The following is a 19003-nucleotide window of genomic DNA, read 5'->3' on the forward strand; positions in this document are numbered from 1 at the left end:
CATGTATTGCCTAACAAAGACGTGCATCGGGCTCGCCGGCGGCATATAGGACTACAACATCTTGTTCGCACTCTCGCTTCTTTGCGTACTTGTCATCTTGGTGCAGAAAACACCTTTGAAGTATGGCTTCGCCCACTTTGTTCTTGTTTCATATATCTGGGTCATTCTTCCTCAGGTTGTACAGCATACCCCCCGCTGTCTCAAACTCATCCGCAGTCAACATGTGGTTCACACCTTTATAGAATTCAGCTTCTTCGTGTAGAGTGGCACTAGGCTCTCCTTTGCTTTCTTCGGTACGTGCCATTTGCACCAACGGTGCATGCTATCTGGATAAACTTTACTGATTGCCACCTCCATAGCTCTGCTCTAGTCTGTTAGACATGTCACCAGTTAGTAATATTCAATTTGCAAGCTTATTTGTTCAATTCAGAGCCAAAGCAAGAATAATGCAAGCACACACAACAACAATAAGAAAAATTACTAACCTGTCAGGATGGTCTTAGGTGCCGGTCCTCCCATCATATGTAGAAACTCGCGGAAAACCCACTTGAAACTCTCTACTTGCTCATCCCACATCAGCATGCCAGAGAGGATGATACTTTGGAAATGGTTATTCACTCCCACAAAAGCCCAAACGGCAATGTCATATAGATTTTCCCTGTACGTCGTGTCGACTGTAACCACATCACCAAAGAATCAGTACTGCATTCGGCTGCTCCCATTTGTCCACATCAAAGTTTTCACCCTGCTATCACTATCAGCAAGAATATGTAAAGTCTGGGTCCCCTGCAACAATGTCTGCGAGCACTTCCAACGTCTTCCTCACATCATCATCAGCTCGCTCTCGGCTTATATGTTCATGAGCGTCCTCTTTGTGAACGGCACCTTCTCAACCAAGCCGAAGACACTTCCAATAATGTTGTACACCTTCCCGAGGTTTACATTGTTTTCCCTTAGCTGCTTTATCAGATCTTTAGTGTAAACATCGATGTGTTTGTGTGACGGCCACCCATAGTGAGACATGGAATGTTTGTGGTTTTCACTGTGCTGTGTTATGTACAAACTATTAGAAGCCCGCAGGAGCCGTATCAAAGCAGGGCACTCGCATCTGCATGACCTGCTGCTCTCGGCTTCTGGCTTCCCCTTCTTGCAAAATAGAGCATCACTGTCAACGACAATTGAACTATTTAAATAGTTCACATAAATGATTAAACATGATTTTGCGCGCACCGAGCAGTCACAAATATTCTCTTGCATCGACTTGGTCCTCGGCGTTCAATCTGCTTTTGCCATACATTAGCCCCAACCGAATCTCCCACTAATACAAATTGTAAAGTCGTACGCCTCACCAAGCAAGTCGAAACTCCGTCCTGGTTCAGGACGAACTACACTTGAGAATTGACTGCTCTAAGGCACTCATCCTAGACGGACACGACCTTCTGTCTGGAGGTGCACTCTCAAGACGTAACCTGATTTGTCAAGTAAGAACAATCTATGTACCCAGGACATGGTTCAGATGTCGAGATGATCACTGGCCGAGAATAACTACCTACTTGTCCCAGCCATACATTACATGAGCGACCAGTTTCAGTTAGGGGTTGATCTGTAATCCTACGTATCACTACCACAACAGTGACCTCATAGCATTGCAGGACATCAACACAACATTCAGAAAACATTAACACCTACCCAGGACATGGTTCAGGTCATACCTTTTGCTCCAGCCCGGTCATACACTGAACGGACCTTGTCGGAGAAGCTTGCCGCCGACGGCGCCGTCACCCTGCGGCCTACCTGGACTACCGCCGCCAACATGCTGCCCGCACCCGGACCCAGCATTCGAGTCAACCAGCCCAGCACTGGTACCATCATGCCGCGGGAGCACAGCGAGAGGAACCGGATCTAGATGTGCGCAACATCTTCCATCGCCGGCACGCCAGAACAACCGGAGCTCCAGGGAAATTGGGATAGCCGGCCGTCGCGGCGGCAGGTTTCGAGAACCACCTAGGTAAGGCATGCATCTGAGGAGGAATCTGATCTGGATGTACCAGGCAACTGTTCCACGGCTCAGATGGAAAGTAAAGTTTCATCCACGGATCAGGAAAAACTCCACAAATCTGGGCCGTGCTCCCATACGATTTGGGCCACTGTTCACTACCGTATACGGGTCGTATGCTGTTTTTTCGCTGCTTCGGTCCAGACGAGTCAGAACGAATTTTACGGATCCCCAGACGTGAACCAACGCCAGCGATTTCGGGAGCAGATGCGCTCGAGCACCGAATCGCTGCGTCCACCATGGAGTTAGTTTTTTGTGCTATCTTTATCACCGCTATTTCGAGCCATATTCAAAATTGACTACCACATGAAACCTAACTCCATAGGGGTACTGTACATTTAAGTTTCAAAAGACAAAGGAGATAAGTTTGCATCAAATCTCCAAACTCTGGTCATGATTTTAGTTTCAAAACCCAACTACGAATCAAGTATGGTTTTGAATAGACAATCAAATCTCCAGACTCTGGTTATGATATATTGCTCTCTCTTAACTCTTAAAATTGTTTACTTTGCTCACTCAAGATATAATAAGATTACTTATCTAGACATGGTGTTGTGATAACAGTGGTTTTGGCATACAATCGGGTAAGGACATGGATTGAAGTGAAATGTTTCAAAAAATATATTCTCATCTTCCATGCAAGGATTCTTATTCTTATAAAAAAATGCATTACGATTTTAACTACTTCCCACAGATTGGCAACAACATGATCCTAGTTTTGGAGGTTATTCATATGCACTTATCTTGCAAATCCAGTGACTACAAAATTTGTCTGAAGTTAAAAGGCAGCAACCTTTGGCAAGAGAAAACCTGCAGCTTATAGATAGGGAAACCAATTGTCACGATTTTCTTTGAGACTAGAATGAACTAGGGCCATGATGATTCACATACAACCAAACTCTTTCCAGTGACCAAAAAGAAAAAGTTGTCATCATTATACACGAGTGAGACATAATACAGTGTGAGAGGTATGATACAGTGACAATCAGTGAATTCTAAGTTGGCAACCAGGTGAGATTCCAAAGAATATGTAATCTGACATAGCTTCAAATTACAAGATATTGCAAGAAGGAAAATTTCAAGAGCGCCTTAAGGAGCAGCAGCGGATTCAGGCTCAACATCATTTGAAAAACATGGGAGAAATAAAGGTATCACCACCACCACGGCACCGTCTATTGGAAGAACAATGCTACTAGTCCACACATGAGAGTAATCAAAGCAAGCGAGCTGCTTCGAGCCCTTTGGACACCACTTTTAACGACGTCTTTCTGGGGGACGCCTTCGCAAGAAAGACCTAGCTTGCCTTCTCGGCACTCGTGGGCAAACAGGCCTGGTGGGTACTTGCCATAGAGGTTGATGTAGCTGAACATTGTGGATGCACAGTCATTGCTTTCATCATTGATGTAGTTATTAAATGGGCATGCAAATTCCTTGAAAGAATCACAGCAGTCTTTAGGAGGATATTTTGGCCCTTTGCACCTGCTTGTGATGACGGTGTAGTTTTGGAACTCGAAGTTCACAGGACAATCTGAAAAGCACAAGTATGAGCTAAGAGAAATATAATAGATCAAGGCACTGAAAGTCTTCAACATGGGTAGATGTATGTCAGACACCATCCATTACAATGATGAATTAGGATCTATCTTGATGCTACTTGGTAAAGTGTTAGCAATATGCAGGTATGTTTAGTGAACAGCAGATACCAAAATATGTACTTTGGGGCTGCCTCGAAGTGTTTGGTTAGTTTGCCCCTCGAAGCCTGGAACCAACTTACCCAATGAAACTTGCAGAAGTATGCTGAGACGGTTAGTTAATTTGTTACAATAACATGGCGCTTCTAACTGGATAAGGAATACAGGCTTCACTACCTGGACATTGCATGCCTTAACGGACAACAAGGTCTTACCATCACAGGCTCAACAAATTTCCTTCCCGGCATTTTATCGTATGTATGCCAGTTTAGCACGCTCTCTATTTAGTGATTAGCATCTTGGTGCCAAGAAGCAGCACCGGCAGGTTCAGAAATTTCACATCACGATTAATAAGCATGCAAGTATAACTAGATGCTACTATTATCCTGTTATAACTAGCATGTGCTTGTAGTATGTACAGTGCGAACAACATGAAACGCGGAATAGTCGGCAAACCATGTCAATTCCTTTTTAATCGATGAAGAACATCATCGGAAAGCTACAGCCCTCATCCCTGCGTTCAACTCGTAGAGCACCCCAATTCCTCGCCGTAATCACCTAACAACTCAACCACCAAAATGTTCCCTCAGTCGCTATTTATTATTATAATTCCTCATCGTCTACAGTTCAATGACCGCTGATCCTCGATGCCACCCCGATCTGACGACATGACAGCAGACGTTTCGTCGGCGCGGGACGGATCAGGGAATCGACACACCACGCATCTAACCGGAGCATGTGACCAAACTCCCAGGTCCCAGCCCAGCCCAATCTTCTCAAATTCCAGATCGAACTCCGAAACCAGCAAGCGTTAGAGCGTGGAGCTCAGCGAGGAGGGAGGGAGGTGGAGAGGAGGAAGGAAACGTACCCCTCTTGGCCTGCAGCAAGGTCCTCCCCGTAGTAGATCCGGCGCCCGCCTGGAACACGCCGTCTGCTCAAGCACAAACACAGCACGACGAACCCGTCAGAACAGAAGCCGCTGCGAGGCGTAACGCGGACGATGGTGGCAGCAGAGCAGGAGCAGGAGCAGGGAACGCACCGGAGATGAAGGGGGAGGCGGAGGCGAGCCCGACCAGGAGGGCGGCGAGGACGAGGAGGAGCGGGAGCCCACGGCCGGTGGCCATCGTCGCGCGTCCCTCCGCCCGGCGCACGGCTCCGAGCAGGGACAAAGGCTGTTGGATCTAGGAGGACGACGACGACGGACGGCGCGCGCAGACCCACCCACGTGCGCGCCTCGACTCTCCTCGCTGGTGGCTTGTAAGCTCCACGGAGCGGGCGGGCGGTGCTACAGCTGCAATTAATTAGTGGCGACGGATGCTGCTGTGACTGCGAGCTGGAACAGGACGCAAAGGGAAGAAGAAGAAGAAGAAGAGAAGGACGTGACCATGTTGCGGACGCGTTTTGTTTCGGTGTCCGTTTTTTTTTTCCTCGCTGACGGTGGTTATTCGGATGGATTGTGGGACCCGGCGAGTCGGCGAACCGAGGTTATTAGACAGGAGACAGCGACGGTAGATAGATTATTAGGTAGGGGAAGTGGTCAAGGCGACGCATGCCTTGTGTTTGATCTTCACACAGCGAGGGTAGTTTTCCCCTCAGCTGTTTCTCCTGCCGTCGCGTGACAAATGTAAGGAATGAACGCACGCCGTATTTGTTTTTGTTCTAGTAGTAGGCGAGTAAAAATCGTTGAACCTTTCGTCACTTCCTCCAAACCCAAACCTTCTCCCATGATGCAGCACCCATGATGCAGCACCGTTGTCTTCTGTTGACGGAGATGCCGTCTTCAATCTGGCAGCTGGCTGTTTTCCTGCTTATGGCAAACTTGCCCGCAAGAACGAACGACGTGCCGCTCGCCAGCTAAGCTCGATGTGGTCTATCTAGTGCCACACAGCTCACCGCACGGCAGAGTACCACTACCTCAACATGCGATCCACCAATGATGCTTGCACCAATCAACGACGGGGCTCAATAAAAGACGCTTGTCCATTTTTGCCAAAACAGGACGTGGTCAAGCCCAACCTACAATCTGTGGTTGAGAATTTGCACCCATGGAACGATGGTAGTAGAAAAAAGTAACAACCCAGGGCTGTACAAAATGCACTTTGCTGCTATTTCAACACATGAAAACAAAATGCTACACCACCAGGTCCTGCTTATTCGGTTTGTTGCGGCATCAGATCAGATGAGTGGCGTCACGAAAAGAAAGGAGGTATGAGGTAGGGGGTAAAACTAGTAGCGGGGCTGTTTGTTTCTGCCACAGCCAGCCCTGCCAAAGGTTGGCACGCCTAATAATTGGCGAGCGATTTGGCCGCCGGAGCCTCACCAAAAAATTGGTTCAAATGTACTCCCTCTGTTCCAAAATATAAATCTTTCTAGAGATTTCAATAGATGACTACATACGGTGCAAAATGAGTGAATCTACATTCTAAAATATGTCTACATACATCTGTATGTTGTAATCTATTTGAAATGTCTAAAAAGACTTATATTTCGGAAGGGAGGGAGTACACTAGAAGCTGTACGCTGGGCTGGGCGAGCCAAAACATCGGCGGCGCTCATCCAAACGACCGCACCAGCCTGGTCAACGACCAATATTTTGGACGGGCGGCTGTGGGCAGCAATCCAAATAGCCCCTATATGCATGACGTCATCAACCAAAGAATGGTGTTAATTACGAGAGCCCAGCCTCAACTGTTCTGACAATGAAAATGTGCAGAAGCATTCAAATACAGGCATACAGCAGATCAGGAGGCGCATAGAGGCAGAGAAAACAGAAAACATAAACAGAACATGAGCTGTGCGTCGGGATTCCTCTTTTAACTTTCCTTTGCTGTATATAAGCCGCGCTATATTCAGTTATCTTCCAGGACGCTCTTCTTGACCATCCCCTCAGTTTTTCTCGGGTCACCAACTATCTACTCTTCTTATTAACATCACCCATCTTTTTGATTGACCAAAAAGAGAAGCGAGACTGAGCAGCCATATACAAAGCAATGCTGTTTAGTTTCTGTCGGAAAGCAGTCATTGAAGTCGCCATCTCTGTTTTTTTTTCTTGTTCATGTACATTGCTGTGAGTTTATTACGTACAAAATTTCCTTCTCTGCACCAAACCAAAAAGAAGAAGCAAACGTTAGTGTCGCAAAATTAACCTCGAATATAAGCCAAAGAGTAAATCCGAAACGCATACTAGTACATATATCCCCAGAGGCAGGTCAAACACTCAATGTCCCTTTTAGATCACAATTCAATAATATTGTGGGTTGAAAAATAACTTGACAAATTGTACAAAGCGTTGAAATCCACAATGTGGTGTTGCTTACTCTATGACCAGACTCTGTCACCGACTCCAATGTTTCAGCCATCTGCATTTGTTTGATCACTGTTGCATGCAATACCTGGATGAACACATAAAACGGAACACTACATAAATAGATGCACATTTCGTATTGTGAATATTCATATTTTTTCCTATAAAATTGGTCAACTTAACGAAGTTTGACTTTGGTCAAATTTTATATGCAGACTTAAAAGAAATGGAGGGAGTAAGAAACAGATAACTGATGAATTATGACATGGTATGCACCTTGCCCATAGTGCTTTTTATCACTGTTATGCAGTTTCATAATAATGGCCCCCCACTGGAAGTGGAAGACAGTAAAAACTACATTGCGACTATTTCACTAGTGGTCGTTGAAAGATATATCTTGGTGAAATTTTGAACTTCAAGAAGTAGCATCACCGGATCTTTTTATGCTTCATACTCCCTCCGGTCCTTTTTACTCCATGTATAAGATTTGTGTCAAGTCAAACTTTGCAACGTTTGACCAAATTTATATTAAAGACTATCAACATCGACAATATCAAATATATATAATATGAAACTACATTCCATAATGAATGTAATGATATTGATTTGATATTATGAATGTTGATGCCTTTTCTTATAACTTTAGTCAAATTAGAGACACTTTGACTTCAGACAAAACTTATATGCAGACTAAAAAGGACCGGAGGGAGCATATTATTTAACTTGCAAAAGTTGGACAGTTGGATTCTAACCGAACTCCTTGCAGTATTTTTCACCAGGTGCTCAAAGTTTCAAGTGTATCATAAACATGCATATGTCAATAAATAAAACAGCACATTCATAACTAAGAGCCTACGTTGTTCGAATTTTTGCAAATTAGTCAAGCAGACCATAAGTTTATTTATAAAGGTGCAACACTTATGTGGTAAAAAGCATGGTACAATTCTAAACTATGCATCCTGAAACAAATGTAAGCACCATAAGGCTGTGACACTTGGTTAGACAAATACCTTCTTTGTCTTCTCCAGGTCAAATTCAATGGATTTTATCCTATCAAAAGAATCCTGTATAGCACGATCCTTATCCTGTGGGATCTCAGGAGGCTTTCTGCTGAGTTGATTACACATCGATTCAAGTCTTTCAAGACGCTCCAGACAAGGATTTACTCGGTCTTCCTTAACTATCTGAAGATTTGGTTGATTACTGGGTACGGCTGCAGTATGTGGATGAACATTTTCCAACTGTTGCTCATGGCGAGTGAACAAGCGCAAAAGAGAGAGTACTTTGAGAATTACAGCAAGAACTTTTCTTGAAAATAATTTCAAGATCCCATCATCTGCATCGCCTTCATGGACATTTGGGGCGCGACCTGCTAGTTTCAACTCACATTTTAAGCATCAGAGAGACTAGCCACCATGGTGAGACAACTGGGATAAAATATTAACAGCGCCCCATAAGTTTTTATAGATGTTAGATAGTGCATGCAGACCGTGATTAGATACCTGGCTCAGGCGAAACTCTATTCATCGATGAATTTTGTCGTGTGTTGTACTGCCTTAATACATTTCCAGCAAGGTTATATCTTTTATTGGACTCAACAGCTTTATCCACTGAAAGAGGTCGATCGTCTGAACAGCCGTATGTCGTTGATCCTGATTCCCTGGCCTACATGACAAAGACAGGAGATGAAGTTTGTTAAGAAATGCCATGTTGAGGATAAGGCGCTCTAGATCTAGCAACAGCCTATCATTTTTTTTCTGTGAGGGAACAACGACCTAACATTTAGGCATGTCGGGACCAAAAAGAAATATCTGTTATTTCCTTTTGTTCATCTGAATACAGGAGCTACTAGTGGCAAGTGAGAACATGAATGGAACTTATCAATATAATGGCAGAATTGAGGGAACAATAATTTACTTCCTCACGGACTGGAGCCAAACTATGATATTTCTTTTTGGTCCCGACATGCCTAAATGTTAGGTCGTTGTTCCCTCACAGAAAAAAAATGTGAGAACATGAATGGAACTTATTAATATAATGGCAGAATTGAGGGAACAATAATTTACTTCCTCACGGACTGGAGCCAAACTATGATATTCAACATCTTCAGGGGCTACAGGGGATCCAAGATCATCAACATCTGAACCTGATTCAGCATTTGATGTATCACTAATTCTTTCTGGTAACTGAAAGAAGCAAGGACAGTGCATAAAACGTTAAAACTGAAAAGAGATTGACTCGTTGAACAAATGAGAGCTCACAGATCGGATATTTCGTAATCTTGCCTTGAGCGCACGCAATCTTACAGAGCCTGTAACTGTTTCTTCTATATCAGATACTTGCACGATATCCCTTAATGCAGATGATTCCATGCTATGTACGATCTGCAATAAAAAATAAGTTCATAATCAGCTGTAGCAGACAAGTTGGATATTCTTTTGTACCATAAGTATGATACAGTAAGAGAGCACCAGCAGATTCAGTAAAAAGACTACCTTCATAATTAAAGGGTCACTCCAAGGGCCTTTGTTGGACCTCAGGCATCCTCCTTGGTTAGAGCATGTGCACAAACCACCAAAAAACTCTGGTAATTGGCTGCAGATATATTCTGGTAAGCCTTGCACAACAAGCACAGAAACCAATCTCACGACCCTAACAACATAGAAGATTACCGTCACCAACCTTGCGTCAATAGCTTCAAGAAGCCTGCTCTGGTATTTTGCTCCTAGAACCTGTAATGGAAGATTATAGGTATGAAGCAACGGAAACATCACAATGTGGAAAGTGAACTTGGAACGCTTGCAAGACTTCATACATGAATTTTTGATGATGTTTTGGGGTCAAGAAGTCCCTTTATAGTGCTCCAGATCAGTTTGAAACCAGCTCCAGCATTTACAATGAACATTTGATGTAGTGTCTGCATAATTTAGCACATGAATGGTAATCAGAACACTGGGAAACACATGCCTATATTTCATCAGTAAGACTTGCCTCGGGATAATAGTCACCATCTATTTTCTGCATACAGCGCACTAAATCCCTTGCAATCTTACCAAAGTTCTTCCAGCCCTACATCACATGGAACAGATACAAACGTCATTTTCAACTATTTTGCAGATAGCACAATGATGTTAAACGGCACTCAAAGATCAGACCACAAAATCATCCTACAATCAATCAAAGATACAGTTTGAAAGAAAAAAATGATAGAAATAAACTCCTACATTCATAGAGGCATATAGTTGGATTGCAATAGCAGCCGACCAACGCAACTCTAGCAATATCAATAGTTTTGAGGAATTGAATCTCCACACTACAGCTCTACCCAGACCTTTAAGATGCAACCTAAATGTTAGAATCAAACAGGAGGTCACCACCCTGGTACCGGATGAGAGCTTCTACAACTGATTGACATCTGTAGCTGAACAGGTCGTCCTTGCCAAGAGGAAGGGGCCAGATCGCTCAACAGTCTAACCATGTGGCAACTCTGGCAGCTGTGTGATGACTGAGTGTTTGAAGGTGCAATGCTGGTCTGCTCAATGTGATTATAACTGACGAGAAGTTGTGGATGTTGGAAGGAGCCAAGGCACTAAGACATTTTCCATGGCACACCCAGGCCACCAGACTTAGCAGCCAGCTGTACAGCTTGCCAATATAGCTGTTGCGCTTTTGCCTTTATTTTGCTTGCGAAGGTTTTTTGCAGCTTTGCTTCCCTTTCTTTCTTTTTTTTCGGCTTTGTTTTCTGCCAGGCTGTACGTTTTGCGCCGCTTAGACATTCCCTTCTAATAACTCCGCCTATGTCTTCTAGGCATAGCCGGTCCCAAGCCCGGGTAAAGGAGGAGGGTTGTGATAGGCTTGGCGAGCCAACGTAAAAACTAGCCAGTCCCATGGGTATGAAACCCATTTGAGTGAGAGTAGTACTAGGATGAGTGACCTCCTGGGAAGTCCTCGTGAAAGGGTTTCATATCTAAGGATTGTGATAGGCTTGGCAAGCCAACGTAAAAACTAGCCAGTCCTTTGGGTATGAAACCCATTTGGGCGAGAGTAGTACTAGGATGGGTGACCTCCTGGGAAGTCCTCATGAAAGGGTTTCATATCTAGCCTACCCCAACTTGTTTGGGACAAAAGGCTTAGTAAGTAAGTAAGACATTCCCTTCTAATACAAAATGAAACACATTTAGAAGCGTGTTCGAGAAAAAGTATTGGAATCAAATCCATTGTATTTTATCTGGACAGATAGGAGCTAAACCAGCAGCATTCAAGAAAAGCCTTATGTTACTGCTGTTTCTCTCTAACTTCCAAGGACTATTGTGCCACCAAGCATCCTAGTTAATTTAGTCACTAAGATGTTTTTAAAGAAGTTTCTGAAATTTTTCTATATGCAGGCTTGTACATCTTCACAAATCCCAATAGTCACATTTTTTTTTAAGAGTTACAACTTCTGCGAAAATTGCCAGTTGTATCATAGCATATTATGATATGAGAAGATGTCTTTGTGACAGGAAAACAATGTTTCTGATTTGTGATAACTGCAGTGCAGCCCCACAAAGTACATATTTTAAGCCTAACAAATAATTTCAAAGGTTTTATCAACAGAAGGTAGTTTCGGAAAAATGTTACTGCAAAGACAACACTTCCTTTTGCTAATTTTCTTACGTCTTTAGAGTCTAGACAAAAATTGCTGGCGTAGAGAAACCATATTTAGGAAAAGGACAATGAACATACCACGCCATGGACATCCAATATTGTGGTTGTTGTATCTATATGCTTTTGAGCAGCAATTGAGCAGGCAGGAAACTTCTCACGGAATGCTCTCTCAAACTCTTGCACATGGTACTTGATATATCGTTCCACTGTTGTGGTTTGCACAAGTTTATTGGGTTCAACTTTTCCAAGCAACTCGATATAGACAGGCCTTCCATCCTTGTCAACCCCATGATAACCCTGGGGGTAATATTGCAGTACCTCCTCTAGCTCATGAAATTCAAAATCCTTCAATGATAAAAGTTAGTTGTCATCAGTATGCACGACACTGTAAGGCAAATTATATAGCAGGCAGTCTTTCAAATTCGCATCAAATGCATCAAAATCTATACTGTTTCACATATTTTCAAATCAGTCCTGAGAATAGACAGTGTTCTTACTTCCAAAATTGTGTCTGTCCCAAATTCATTCCTCCACTGGAGCATCTCATCCCACATTTGTGCTGCCTTTTCAACATCGAACTTTCTAGCTTTCAAAAATCTGCATACCAGAATGAAGAATCACCAACTGGTATTTGAAGGCTGAAAACACCAATACGAGGCAAAGTTTCATCCGTACTAACCTAAGCATCATATGGTAATCATCATGCCTTTCAGGCAATAGGTTCCTGGCAAACAAAACCTCACGGAACGAGCTGACCGCCTGCTCTTCACCAGCATCCCTGACATCCTCTATCGGTATTCTGGGCACTCTGCAGTCCACTTTCCTCTTCCCCCTCTTCTTCAGCGAATGTGTCAGCTTGGTTGAAGCGTGCAGCGCCTTCTTCCTCAGCGAGCGCATCCTCCTGTGCTTTGGCTCGTCCTCTGAGTTCTCGGCATCCGCTCTGTCCCTCCTCTCATCATTACTGACAGATATCTCTATGCCGTCGATATTGCTCTCTGAAACAGCACATCATAACACACACACATAACATTAGCTGCATTGTATCCGTTAAACCCATATACGTACAGAAGAACCAACAACAGCCCATACCTGACATTCTCCGCAAATGCAGCCTAAATGATCAGGGGTCAGCCTATTCTAGAACTGATGATCACTGATCCGAAACTATATGTACAGCCACTGGAGCCTCCACTCTGCCACAAACCAACACAAATTATTCATTTATTTTTTTGAGTGACAAACAAATACAGGTTAGAACTGAATTCAGAGAGTTGTACTGGAAAACATCGAACTCGTGGCCAAATTATCCGCAACGAGTAGAAGCAGAGGCCGTGGAAACAAGCCCAGAAAACGGTGGTTCCGGAAAGGAAAGGCGATCGCCTAACCTACACACAATAAATGCTCCCGCCGGGAGATCCAGTGCGGGCACCGGCACCGGCACCCCCAACCGCCTCGGGAATCACGCACACACCCGCAGCTAGATCCGATCGTCCGAACCCGACGCGCGAACAAAACGGAAAACCGGAACCCGGGGGGAACGGAGTCGATCCGTGCCGTACCTCGCCGCGGGAGAGGGAGATCCGCCGCTCCGGAGAGCGCCCGCTCGATCCGGATCGGGAGGGAGGCCGCGAGCCGCGCGCCCCTCCTCCGCCACCACCTCCACCTCCGGCGCGGCGGGGCGGAGGAACCGAGGGCTCGAGCTGCCGGTGCGCGCGGGCGGGCGGGCGGGCGGGCGGGCGTTTGATCCGCGCGTCCCTCTCCCCGGCTCCGTCCCCTCGCGCTTACGCCTCCTTTTTCCGCCTACTCCTACTCCCTCCCTCCTCCCCGTGCTGCTGCTGCTGCTGGCGCCCGCCTGCTCGGCTGCTTCGGTTACTGTGGTGCTGCTGGGTGGGCGCTGGCTGCGCCTCGTGCCTTCTGGCGTCCCTCGGGCCGGGGGCGGGGCCCAGTCGTCGGTGGCGTGCGCGGCGGTGCTGGGTGCGCGAGGAGCGTGCGCGCGTCGCTATTGACCCGGGCGGATGGGGACGGCTGCCGCGCTCCCGCGTCGCTTTTGCGTGACTGCGTAACGCAGGGCCGGAAGCAGGGGCGCCGACGCTCACGTGAGGGGCAGTCGACGGGGCTGATGAATGGGGCCCTGCGTGTCAGTCTTTGTCATGTCGGTATGGAATGGTCGCGCCTTGTATTGCGTGCGTGATACCCCCGTACGGCACCTCCCCATCCCGTCTCTGGCCTACCCGGTTCGAGGAAGATTCATTTGATTGAATTGATGCTTCGCGTATTTGGAAAAAACTGTTTAGGTTTGTATTTTCTTATGAAAAGTATAAATTTGTATATTTATTTATACCTTCGACTAACGTATTTGGCACACCAGATTTTTTTTAAAAAAAATCACCAAACGACTCGATCCCCACTCGATTCATATCCCACGTCGCTCGTTCCCTGCTTGCCCGACCACTTCCCACCGCGTGGTGAGCACCTCCCGCGGCAGCGAGGTCGGCGCCAACCGCCCCGCGGGCCTCCGCCATGACGCCCGCCCTTTTCAAGTGAACTGCGGGAGCTCCTCCCAATCGCCCGCACACGGGGTCTTCAGCTGGACGTAGTACTTTGCCGCCGCCGAGTCCTAGTAAGACAGGATTGACCATGGACCGGACGCCGACGGGTTCGTTGGCACGGGGCAAGAGGGTATGTGGTCTGCCCTGACGGCGGTCTCCCAGGCCTCCGACCACTCGGTGAGCAATTGCCTATAAGGTTCTCGAACTACTAGCTCGATTTCATGGTGGAATTCAAATTACAGAAGGGGGTCGAGAGGAAGGAGACCAGCTCCCTTCCAATCCAGTTGTTTGTCGTTCGCCGCCTGTTACCGTTGACGTTATCTCCTACTTATACTATTACAAGGCCTAAAGCCCATTCGGGCCTAGCAAGCCGAGTTGGCAGACGAGGCTTGCGACTAGGCCTCTTGATGAATCTTCCTCGCACTCCCGCTCGTGAGCCACCGAGTCGTTGACAATCCCCCGTCGATGAGTTGCGGCTTGTCCCCAAGCCGGTGCTCGCGAAAACAGTTGCTTCGTCATTTCCAGATCCTCCCAAGTAGCAAGATCGTCCGTATTGTTGGTCCAGCGAAGAAGAACTTAAAGCACCTTCTTGCCCCCCTTGAGTAACAACTCGGCGCTGGAGAATTTCTTCAAGAACTTGGTGTTGCTCTTCAGGCAAAGGTAAATGCTACAGAACCTGCTCACCAAGCTTGAGCACCCTGCACAAAAGAGACACATGGAAAACGGGATGGACCTTGCTGGAAGGTGGTAAATCTAGACGATAGGCAACTTCCACAACATGCTCCAGGATGGTGAAGGCCCCAAAAAACTTATAGGCGAGTTTGTGATTAGCTCTCGGTGCCACTAATGCTTGAATATATGGCTGCAATTCAGAAAAATGTAATCACCCACCGCAAAACTTCTTTCTCTACGATGTTTGCCACCCTATGTCTATACAAGTTTTGAAGTCTCCTTTTAGTTGATCTAGTTCTTATTTGTCCTAGTTGACTAATTAGAGCTAGCACTAGCCACCTCCAATCCTCATAATTAGAACCCCTGTGCGGTTATAATCTCCTCCCTCTAATTCTCCGATGATGATTATCTCTAGACGGCGAAGCGCTGTCGGATCGTGAAGACCGTACGCTTGCAACCAAGTAGAGAGGCCGTGCTTTCGGACTTCCATTTAAGGGGCCGTTTGAGGGCGGTTCGCGGGATCTTCATTGACGTTCGAGGGACTCCAAGTACGATCTACACGGACTCGTCTACTTCCGCTGCACTGCCGGAGTCGGTAATGGTCGTTGATCCAAACCCGTTATGCATCTTCATATTTGTTCCTGGGTGATCGTAGGGCGATTTTTTTGTTTCTACTACGTTTCCCAACAGTGGCATCATGTGCGGTTCTATGAGTTGATGCAGGTTGCGATCTAGATCGCATGTGGATGTGATGGTGATGTTCTTGCTATGCTTCCCTCGAGTGTTGCTTCGGTTCAGTTCATTGACGGCATGGTGTCGCTTTCAACAAGGTTCTGACAATCGCTCGGCTCTGGCTGTCGACGATCTGCTGACAGTTCCTTGAGCTTCACCATAGTCAAGAATAGTGAACCATCACGTACGCAAGAGATCGATGAATATGGATGATCTTCTAGGGGGTCACGCGTATTAGAGAAAGTTTAGTGTGCGGGAACGAGATTTTTAATTAAGTCTCTTCTTTCACACACCCCAAAAGTTAATCTAGCAACAAGGATTATCATTTTATGGTGTGCACGTTGGTAGCTAGGTTTATCCGAAAACTCTGCAAATTACCGCCGAGGGGATTGACAACCCCCTTGATTGCATTGGGTGCAAGTATTTGCTTTTGTGTATGTAGGTGCTGCTAAACAGGTTCTGCGTGGTTCTCCTACTGGATTGATAACCTTGATTCTTAACTGAGGAAAATACTTATCTCTAATGTAATGCTTCATCCTCTCCTCTTTGAGGAAATCCCAACGCAACTTACAAGTAGCAGTACTCGCCAAGTCTTCGGAGGTTTCCATATTCTTACGCCGGGGTTCACGGCTTCGGCAGTCCTTCCTTCTAGTGATCGGCGGGACATAAGCCCAGCCCATGGACTATGGGCCATATAGATTAGTACCCCTTAGTCCAGGACACCACCAGTGTTGTAGAGTAATTCCTACTGGTTCAATAAACCTTGGTTCTCAATCGAGGGAAATACTGGTCGTCAGCCTACATCATCCCTTACACTTGAGGGTATCCCTACTCTTCTATGGAGAGCAACCACGGTGCCGTCCCATAGCCACCCTGACATGTAGCACACCGCCACCACTACGGATCCACGACCAAGGCAACCACCGAAGAGGCCCTAGCAGCCACCACTCAGTGCTGGCCGGCCACAACTGGCATAACTGGACCTGGGCGAGAGGAAGCTAGATCCACCTGAAGGAAATATTCCCTAGAGGCAATAATAAAGTTGTTATTTATATTTCCTTATATCATGATAAATGTTTATTATTCATGCTAGAATTGTATTAACCGGAAACTTAGTACATGTGTGAATACATAGACAAAACAGAATGTCCCTAGTATGCCTCTACTTGACTAGCTCGTTTATCAAAGATGGTTATGTTTCCTAACCATAGACATGTGTTGTCATCTGATGAACGGGATCACATCATTAGAGAATGATGTTATGGACAAGACCCATCCGTTAGCTTAACATTATGATCGTTTAGTTTTATTGCTATTGCTTTCTTCATGACTTATACATGTTCCTCTGACTATGAGATTATGCAACTCCCAAATACCGGAGGAACACCTTGTGTGCTATCAAACGTCACAACGTAACTGGGTGATTATAAAGATGCTCTACAGGTGTCTCCAAAGGTGTTTGTTGGGTTGGCATAGATCGAGATTAGGATTTGTCACTCCGAGTATCGGAGAGGTATCTCTGGGCCCTCTCGGTAATGCACATCACTATAAGCCTTGCAAGCAATGTGGCTAATGAGTTAGTTACGGGATGATGCATTACGGAACGAGTAAAGAGACTTGTTGGTAACGATATTGAACTAGGTATGATGATACCGACGATCGAATCTCGGGCAAGTAACATACCGATGACAAAGGGAATGACGTATGTTGTTATGCGGTTTGACCGATAAAGATCTTCGTAGAATATGTAGGAGCCAATATGAGCATCCAGGTTCCGCTATTGGTTATTGACTGGAGATGTGTCTCGGTCATGTCTACATAGTTCTCAAACCCGTAGGGTCCGCATGCTTAACGTTCGATGACAATTTGTATTATGAGTTGTGTGTTTTGGTGACCGAAGCTTGTTCGGAGTCCCGGGTGAGATCACGTACATGACGAGGAGTCTCGAAATAGTCCAGAGGTAAAGATTCATATATTGGAAGGTTGTATTCAGACATCGGAATGGTTCCAAGTGATTCGGGTATTTTACCGGAGTACCGAGGGGTTACTAGAACCCCCCGGGGAAGTGTTGGGCCATCATGGGCTAAGGGAGAGAGAGGGAAGCCCGCGGGAGGGTGGCGCCCCCCCCTCCTAGGGAGTTCGAATAGGACAAGGAGGAGGGGGCGCGACCCCCTTTCCCTTTCCCTCTCCCTCTCCTTCCTTTTCCCTCCGGTGGTAGGACTCCCCCCATGGCGCGCACCCCCGGCCGGCCTCCTCCTCCCCTTCTTTATATACGGGGGCGGGGGGCACCCCAAAGGCACATCAATTGTTCTCTTAGCCATGTGCGGTGCCCCCCTCCATAGTTTACTCCTCCGATCATAGCGTCGTATGCTTAGGCGAAGCCCTGCGCGGATCACATCACCATCACCGTCACCACGCCGTTGTGCTGACGGAACTCTGCCTCGACCCTCTACTGGATCAAGAGTTCGAGGGACGTCATCGAGCTGAACATGTGCCGAACACGGAGGTGCCGTACGTACGGTACTTGGATCGGTTGGATCGTGAAGCTTTTGGTCTACGAGGGTACATGGACACACTCTCCCCCTCTCGTTGCTATGCATCTCCTAGATAGATCTTGTGTGAGCATAGGAAAGTTTTGAAATTGCATGCTACATTCCCAAACAGTGGCATCCGAGCCAGGTCCATGCGTAGATGATATGCACGAGTAGAACACAAAGAGTTGTGGGCGATAATAGTCATACTGCTTACCACCAATGTCTTACTTTGATTCGGTGGTATTGTTTAATGAAGCGGCCCGGACCGACATTACATGACCGTGTTCATGAGACTGGTTCTACCGACGTGCTTTGCACACAGGTGGCTGGCGGGTGTCTGTTTCTCCAACTTTAGTTGAATCGAGTTTGACTACGACCGGTCCTTGTTGAAGGTTAAAACAACACACTTGACGAAAAATCGTTGTGGTTTTGATGCGTAGGTAAGAACGGTTCTTGCTAGAAGCCCGTAGCAGCCACGTAAAATTTGCAACAACAAAGTAGAGGATGTCTAACTTGTTTTTGCAGGGCATGTTGTGATGTGATATGGTCAAGACATGATGCGATATAATTTATTGTATGAGATGATCATGTTTTCTAAAAGTTATCGGCAACTGGCAGGAGCCTTATGGTTGTCGCTTTATTGTATGAAATGCAATTGCCATGTAATTGCTTTACTTTATCACTATGCGTTAGCGGTAGTCGTAGAAGCAATAGTTGGCGAGACGACAACGACGCTACGATGGAGATCAAGGTGTCAAGTCGGTGACGATGGAGATCATGATGGTGCTTTGGAGATGGAGATCAAAGGCACAAGATGA

General features: G+C 46.2%; 2 protein-coding genes across 4 annotated transcripts; both read right to left on the reverse strand.

Annotated features, from left to right (window-relative positions):
* Window positions 1-2964: 2964 nt before the first annotated feature.
* Window positions 2965-5157, reverse strand: LOC109733933 (GPI-anchored protein LLG1). The gene is made up of 3 exons (XM_020293139.4): window positions 4787-5157; window positions 4616-4678; window positions 2965-3584 (listed from the first exon to the last, which is right to left on the reverse strand). The coding sequence occupies exons 1-3, from the start codon at window positions 4869-4871 to the stop codon at window positions 3229-3231; spliced, it is 504 nt and encodes a 167-aa protein (XP_020148728.1). The 5' UTR covers window positions 4872-5157; the 3' UTR covers window positions 2965-3228.
* Window positions 5158-6394: 1237 nt separating this feature from the next.
* LOC109733934 (phosphatidylinositol/phosphatidylcholine transfer protein SFH6) lies at window positions 6395-13848 on the reverse strand. Of its 3 annotated transcripts, none has more exons than XR_012187985.1 (15): window positions 13258-13810; window positions 12788-12891; window positions 12378-12693; window positions 12196-12295; window positions 11777-12043; window positions 10043-10120; window positions 9867-9968; window positions 9734-9783; window positions 9547-9646; window positions 9337-9435; window positions 9118-9237; window positions 8554-8716; window positions 8062-8478; window positions 7065-7139; window positions 6395-6844 (listed from the first exon to the last, which is right to left on the reverse strand). XR_012187985.1 is itself a non-coding variant. In XM_020293140.4 (15 exons), exons 2-15 carry the CDS (start codon window positions 12792-12794, stop codon window positions 6824-6826), a joined length of 1860 nt encoding a protein of 619 aa, XP_020148729.1. In that variant the 5' UTR covers window positions 12795-12891; window positions 13258-13848; the 3' UTR covers window positions 6395-6823. The 3 variants fall into 3 exon arrangements, 2 of the variants coding, with proteins under 2 accessions (XP_020148729.1, XP_020148730.1); XM_020293140.4 differs by having other exon boundaries at window positions 8062-8423; window positions 13258-13848; XM_020293141.4 differs by having other exon boundaries at window positions 8062-8420.
* Window positions 13849-19003: the final 5155 nt, after the last annotated feature.

The sequence above is a fragment of the Aegilops tauschii genome, chromosome 6, assembly GCF_002575655.3.
Source record: "Aegilops tauschii subsp. strangulata cultivar AL8/78 chromosome 6, Aet v6.0, whole genome shotgun sequence".
Classification (NCBI taxonomy): domain Eukaryota; kingdom Viridiplantae; phylum Streptophyta; class Magnoliopsida; order Poales; family Poaceae; genus Aegilops; species Aegilops tauschii.